Genomic DNA, 7264 nt, shown 5'->3' on the forward strand with positions numbered 1-7264 from the left:
TTGAGTGTTTGCTGTGCACAGAGCACTGTACAAACCTCTTGGAAGAGTACAATAGAATAGAGTTGACAGACACAATCCCTCCCCTCAAGGTGCATGCAGACTAGAGGGGAAGGCAGACAATAAAATAAATTAGGGTAATGGGGGATATAAGGGTATGTACATAAGTGATGTAGTGTGTGGGGTGGAGTAATATCAAATGTTTAAGGGATATAGATCCAAGTGAATAGGTGTCAAAGAATGGGGAGTGAATTGGGGAAATGATGTTTTATTCAGTGAAGGCTGTCTTGGAGGAGATTTGATTTTACTAGGGCTTTCAATGCATGGAGAATGGCTGTCTGCCCGTTATGAAGAGGGAGGGAATTCCAGGTCAGAAGGGGACGTGGGCAAGGGGTAGGCAATCATACAGATGGGACTGATGGTAGATTGGCATTGGAGGAGCAAAGTGTACAGACAAGGGTGTGGTCGGAAATCAGTGAGGTAAATAAAGGTTGGTATGAATAAGCTGATTGAGAGGTTTAATGCCGATGACAGGGAGTTCTGTTTGATGCAGAGATGGATGGAGGCTCTTTAAGTGTGAGGAGACAAGAAGTGAATGATTTATTAGAAAAAATGATCCAGGCAGCAGAGTAAAGTATGGGCTGGAGAGGAGAGAGACAGGAGGCAGGGAGGTAAGCGAGGAGCCTGATCCAGTAGTCAAGGCGGGATTGGATAAGTGCACTGATCAGTGTGGTAGCAGTTTGGATGGACAGGGAAGGGTGGATATTAGAGATGTTGTGACGATGGAACCTACAGGACCTGGTAACAGACTGGATATGTGGGTTGAATAAGAGAGGTGAGAAGATAATGCCAAGGTTATGGGCTTGTGAGACCGGGAAGATAGCGATGTTTGGAAAGACAGGGGGAAGGACAGAGTTTGGGTGGGAAGATGAGTAGTTTTGTAGTGGCCATGTTATGTTTGAAGAGTTGGCCGGACAACCAAATCAAGATATACTGAAGGCAGGTAGAAATGTGAGGCTACAGGGAAGAGAGAGAGATCAAGGCTGGAGAGGTAGTTTTCAGAATCATCCACATAGAATTCCTACTTGAAGTGGTGGAAGTGAATAAGTTTTCTGGGGGCGTGGTCATAGATGGATAGTAGAAGGAACCTCTGACTACCCTCAGAGTTAAATTTTCTTCCTGAGATAAAATGGCGTCTTTTGCTTCCGAAAACACATATTTCTTCTTCTGCCCTTCTGCCTACATGTCTACCCTTCAAACACTTGTCCTCTTCCACTAGGCATTCTTCTCTTCCCAAGGTGTAACAGTTTCATTGACTTCAACTTTTCGACTTACATACTATTTGCCAAATCCTAATAATAAGAATAATGGTGATGGGAAGCGGCATGCCATTCTGCATAAAGAATAGGCCTGGGAACCAGAGGACCAGTTTTCTATCCCCACTCCACGTTTGCCTGCTTTTTATGTTGGACAAGTTGCATAACCATTTTGTGCCTCAGTTTCTCAACAGCAAAATGGGGATTCGATTCTTGTTGTCCCCCTGCTTAGACTCTATCAGGTCTGGTTAACCTGTATCTACCCAGCGCTTAGAACAGTGTTTGACACATTGTAAGCACTTAAAAATACCATTAAAAAGATTATGACATTTATTAAGCCAAACAAAAACTTTACTTATGCCAAACAAGGCAATTAGAGCAGATACAATCCATGTCCCACTTGGGATTCACAGGGTGTGAGGGAGGAAGAAAGAATGTTTTATCCCCAGTTTCTAGGTGAGAAAACTGAGACAAAAGGGATTAAGAGAACTTTCCTGAGGACACACGGCAAACACGTAGCAGAGCCAGGACCAGAACGTGGATTTCCTGAGACCAGTCCCACATCCTTTCTACTAGGTAAAGCAGCATCTCAGACTGTAAGTTCTTTCTAACCCTTTTCCAAGCTCTCCACTTCTCTCTACAATTACGGAGACCAGAATCTGATACTGAATTCTGCGAAGGGCTGGCTTAGTGTTCACTGTGGAAAAGGCTGACCTGACATTGCTCACCGGTTTATTGAAGTACCTTGTTATTCTCAATGTTTCACTGGGCATTACTTCTCAAAGGAGGATTAGGAAGTAGGAATAGTAGTAGTCTTTGTCATCACAGTAGTCCTATTCATAGTAGTGATAATAGCAATAAGAGGGAAGAATCAGGCTAAGAATCAGGATGGGCTGGGGGCAGGGATGGCCTAGATACTGAGTTGCTCCCAAACATTTCTGCCTCAACTTTAGTATCTCTCTAGTCCAACGATACTAAAAGATCTTCCTTTCCTCCAGGGCACATCGTAAGGGTCCAAGCAGAAATGTACCCCAAATCAATTCCATGTTCTCAGGCACCTCCAGGTTCCTTTTCCTTCCCGAACACCTTCTTCAGAGCCCCTTTCACATCTTTATTCCTCAGGGAGTAGATGAGGGGATTGGCACATGAGGTGATGATGGGGTAGAAGAGCGTGGGAAAATTGCACTGGTCCTGAGAAGCACTGTAAGCCGGAGGCAGGTACACGTAGATGATGGTGCCATAGAAGAGACTAACGACAGTGAGGTGAGAGCCACAGGTGTTGAAAGCCTTCTGCCGCCCAACCGCTGACTTGATCCTCAGCACAGGCCGAGCGATGAAGATGTAGTAGGCCAGAATTAGCATCAGTTGGGAAAGGATGATTAAGATGTCCAGTGCAAAGGCCACGGCTTCAATCAACAAGGTGTCAACACAGGCCAGGCTAATCAGAGCTGGCATCTCACACAGGAAGTGGTCCACTCGGCGGTGGCCACAACGGGAAAGGAGCAGGGTCTGGGGGGACATGACCAGAGAGTTTCCCAACCCACTCAAGCAGGCCAGGGAGGCCAGCTGGCCACAGAGTCGTGGGGACATTATGACACTGTAATGGAGAGGCTGGCAGAAGACAGCATAGCGGTCATAAGACATGACCGCCAACAGGACGCATTCCACGCCCCCGAAGGCTAGGACAAAGTAGAGCTGGATGGTACAGCTCAGGTATGAGATTGTCTTGTCTGCCCCCCACAGGTAGTACAGCATCTGGGGGATGGAGCTGGTGATGTAGCAGAGGTCCAGAAAGGAGAGGTTGGTGATGAAGAAGTACATGGGGGTGTGGAGTCGAGGGTCCAGGGACGACAGGAGGATGATGGTCATGTTGACATTTAGGATGAGGAGGTAGATGATTAAGATGACCCCAAAGAGCACCATCTCCAGTCTGGGCTGGTCAGAGAAGCCCACCAAGATGAACCCTGCCAACGAGCTATCAGTGACATTTGCCATCTCCTGCGGAGACACAGAAGCATCATTCAAGCAGTTCCCGGAGGGATGAATGTATGACCCATTTATCTGGCCTAGTTCTCAAAGATGAGAGGACATTCCCGAGTGTTTAGTACAGTGCTCTGCACACAGTAAGTGGTCAATACATACAACTGAATGAAGGAATGAATGAATAAGCAGTCACTGTAATTCTCTGACTCATGAAATTTCAAAGAGGTTTAAACTACCTAGTCTCCAACCTAGCAAAAGGAGAGTAGAGCCAGGGAAGAGGGAGGTGGGACATCTCGGTGAGCCTGGCTGCTGTTCCTGCCACAAAGGTCCCTCTGCCTGAGAGGAAGAGGAGGAGGTGGAGGAGCAGATGCAGTGTTAGCAGTGGTGGCAGCAGCTCTCTGTGTCCAGCCAGGAGGAGAAGAATTTCCTTCCCCAGCCCGTCCCTGTGCCTCTAGCCCTAATAAATTCTTCTACTCTGGGCAAAACATAGAGAGCCACTGCCACTACCACCACTGCCACCACCACACCAATGCAAGAATCATACTTGATCTTTCAGAAACATTCTCTCTGCCGGTTTCTTGGTCTCTGTGTGCCACTGTGATTTCACTGTGTGAGAAGACTGACAGATCATTCAGTCAATCAGATTCTGTCTTCAGGAACCAATCAGAGGATGCTGCTCTTAAGCATGCCATAAATCAACCTCTTCAACTGGCTGGAGGATGATCACATACGGGTGCCCAGGGACAGGTATAATCCAATCAAAGGTACCTTAGGCAATGCACGTCTGTTTCGTGTATCCATTCCAGGGTTTCTCAAGGAGTAATGAAAAAGCCACCTTAGTCAATCAGTAGTTATCAATAATCAATACCCACCCTTTCCTCTCCATTCAAATTGCTACCACACTGGTGCAAGCACTTTTTGTTGTATTTGTAAGTGCTTACTGCACGTCAAGCACTGTTCTATGCGCTTGTTATACCCTGTCTCTATTGCTGCATCATCTTGTTTCCTGACTTTTCTGTCTCCTGCCTCTCCCTTCTCCAGTCCATACTTCACTCTGCTGTTCAAATCATTTTGGGAGAGTATGGTAGATTTCGTAGACGTGATCTTAAATTCTTACAATCTACTGGGGATTACATTCCATGTCTTCAAGAAGGTGTTTCCTGATTCAGCTCCTACTTTCCAGGCTGTAGCAATCTAACAACCTACTTTAGCTTCTATGCTTATCTGCTTCTCCTTAGAATTTATATATATATATATATATATATATATATATATATATATATATATATAAATTTGAACCTTTGTGCTCTTACTCTCCTTTCTACCCTACTATTAAAGAAATAGAGAGCAGATTCAAGGAGGACAGCATATCCTCTGGCAGATAGAGCACAGAAATACTGGGGTAACAGGGTCAATCAATCATTTGTATCTATTGAGTGCTTATGGAGTTAGTAGACACAGGTTTACAGAGCTGCCGTGTTTTCATCTTCTCTGCAACTGTGAGGCCTGGACCACATACGAGTGCCACATCTGGCTTCTCGAGCAGTTTTATCAGCATTGTTTATGGCCATAATAAACAGTATGGCTCAGTGGAAAGAGCATGGCCTTGGGTGTCAGAAGTCATGGGTTCTCATTCCGGCTCTGCCACTTGGCATCATCATCATCAATCATATTTATTGAGCGCTTACTATGTGCAGAGCACTGTACTAAGCGCTTGGGAAGTACAAATTGGCAACATATAGAGACAGTCCCTACCCAACATTGGGCTTACAGTCTAAAATGGGGAGACAGAGAACAAAACCAAACATACTAACAAAATAAAATAAATAGAATAGATATGTACAAGTAAAATAAATAAATAAATAAATAGGGTAATAAATATGTACAAACATATACATATATACAGGTGCTGTGGGGATGGGAAGGAGGTAAGATGGGGGGTGGAGAGGGGGACGAGGGGGAGAGGAAGGAAGGGGCTCAGTCTGGGAAGGCTTCCTGAAGGAGGTGAGCTCTCAGCAGGGCCTTGAAGGGAGGAAGAGAGCTAGCTTGGCAGATTGGCAGAGGGAGGGCATTCCAGGCCCGGGGGATGACCTGGGCCGGGGGTCGATGGCAGGACAGGCGAGAACGAGGTACGGTGAGGAGATTAGCGGTGGAGGAGCGGAGGGTGCGGGCTGGGCTGTAGAAGGAGAGAAGGGCGGTGAGGTAGGAGGGGGTGAGGTGATGGAGAGCCTTGAAGCCCAGGGTGAGGAGATTCTGCCTGATGCGCAGATTGATTGGTAGCCACTGGAGATTTTTGAGGAGGGGAGTAATATGCCCAGAGCGTTTCTGGACAAAGACAATCCGGGCAGCAGCATGAAGTATGGATTGAAGTGGAGAGAGACACGAGGATGGGAGATCAGAGAGAAGGCTGATGCAGTAGTCCAGACGGGATAGGATGAGAGCTTGAATGAGCAGGGTAGTGGTATGGATGGAGAGGAAATGGCGGATCTTGGCAATGTTGCAGAGCTGAGACCGGCAGGTTTTGGTGACGGCTTGGATGTGAGGGGTGAATGAGAGAGCGGAGTCGAGGATGACACCAAGGTTGCAGGCTTGTGAGACGGGAAGGATAGTAGTGCCGTCAACAGAGATGGGAAAATCAGGGAGAGGGCAAGGTTTGGGAGGGAAGACAAGGAGTTCAGTCTTCGACATGTTGAGCTTCAGGTGGTGGGCAAACATCCAGATGGAGATGTCCTGAAGGCAGGAGGAGATGCGAGCCTGGAGGGAGGGGAGAGAGAGCAGGGGCAGAGATGTAGATCTGGGTGTCATCAGTGTAGAGATGATAGTTGAAGCCGTGGGAGCGAATGAAGTCACCAAGGGAGTGAGTGTAGATTGAGAATAGAAGGGGACCAAGCACTGAACCCTGGGGAACCCCCACAGTAAGAGGATGGGAGGGGAGGAGGAGCCTGCAAAAGAGACTGAGAAAGAACGACCGGAGAGATAAGAGGAGAACCAGGAGAGGACGGAGTCTATGAAGCCAAGGTCAGATAGCGTGTTTAGGAGAAGGGGGTGGTCCACAGTGTCGAAGACAGCTGAGAGGTCGAGGAGGATTAGGACAGAATATGAGCCGTTGGATTTGGCAAGCAGGAGGTCATTGGTGACCTTTGAGAGTTCAGTTTCCGTGGAATGTAGGGGACGGAAGCCAGACTGGAGGGGGTCGAGGAGAGAGTTGTTGTTGAGGAATTATAGGCAGAGCGTGTAGACAACTCGTTCAAGGAGTTTGGAAAGGAATGGTAACAGGGATATGGGGCGATAACTAGAAGATGAGGTGGGGTCAAGAGAGGTTTTTTTTTAGGATGGGAGAGACTTGGGCATGTTTGAAGGCAGAGGGGAAGGAACCAGTGGAGAGTGAGCGGTTGAAGATGGAAGTTAAGGAGGGGAGAAGGGATGGAGCGAGAGATTTCATGAGATGAGAGGGAATGGGGTCAGAAGCACAGGTGGCCGGAGTAGCACTTGAGAGGAGGGAGGAGAGCTCCTCTGAGGATACTGCTGGGAAGGATGGGAGAGTAGCAGAGAGTGTTGAGAGCCGGGGGGTTGGAGAAGGGGGGGAAGTGATTTTGGGGAGGTCGGACCTGATGGATTTAATTTTGTTAATGAAGTAGGAGGCCAGATCGTTGGGGCTGAGGGAAGGAGGAGGGGGAGGAACCGGGGGCCTGAGAAGGGAGTTGAATGTACGGAAGAGCTGGCGGGGGTGATGGGCATGGGTGTAAATAAGGGAGGAGAAATAGTTTTGTCTGGCAGAAGAGAGGGCTGATTTAAGGCAGGAAAGGGTAAGCTTGAAGTGAACGATGTTGGCATGGTGTTTAGACTTTCGCCAGCAACGTTCGGCAGCTCGAGCATTAGAACGAAGGAGGCGGACAGTGGCAGTGATTCAGGGCTGTGGGTTAGTGGTACGAGAGCGGCGAAGGGAAAGGGGAGCGAGTGAGTCTATC

General features: G+C 47.8%; 1 protein-coding gene across 1 annotated transcript; it reads right to left on the bottom strand.

The window, feature by feature from the left end:
- Window positions 1-2363: 2363 nt before the first annotated feature.
- LOC119925366 (putative olfactory receptor 2W6) lies at window positions 2364-4854 on the bottom strand. The gene is made up of 2 exons (XM_038743445.1): window positions 4816-4854; window positions 2364-3311 (listed from the first exon to the last, which is right to left on the bottom strand). Exons 1-2 carry the CDS (start codon window positions 4852-4854, stop codon window positions 2364-2366), a joined length of 987 nt encoding a protein of 328 aa, XP_038599373.1.
- Between the last annotated feature and the right edge of the window lie 2410 nt (window positions 4855-7264).

This window comes from Tachyglossus aculeatus, chromosome 3 (assembly GCF_015852505.1).
Source record: "Tachyglossus aculeatus isolate mTacAcu1 chromosome 3, mTacAcu1.pri, whole genome shotgun sequence".
In the NCBI taxonomy this organism is placed as follows: Eukaryota; Metazoa; Chordata; class Mammalia; order Monotremata; family Tachyglossidae; genus Tachyglossus; species Tachyglossus aculeatus.

Excerpts from the sequence above, each read along its gene's own strand:
- LOC119925366 (XM_038743445.1), bottom strand. The coding sequence starts at position 4,854 with ATGCTGATAAAACTGCTCGAGAAGCCAGATGTGGCACTC. Across the intron at positions 3,312-4,815 it reads AGAAGCCAGATGTGGCACTC|GAGATGGCAAATGTCACTGA; the intron begins GTATGTGGTCCA and ends GTGTCTCCGCAG.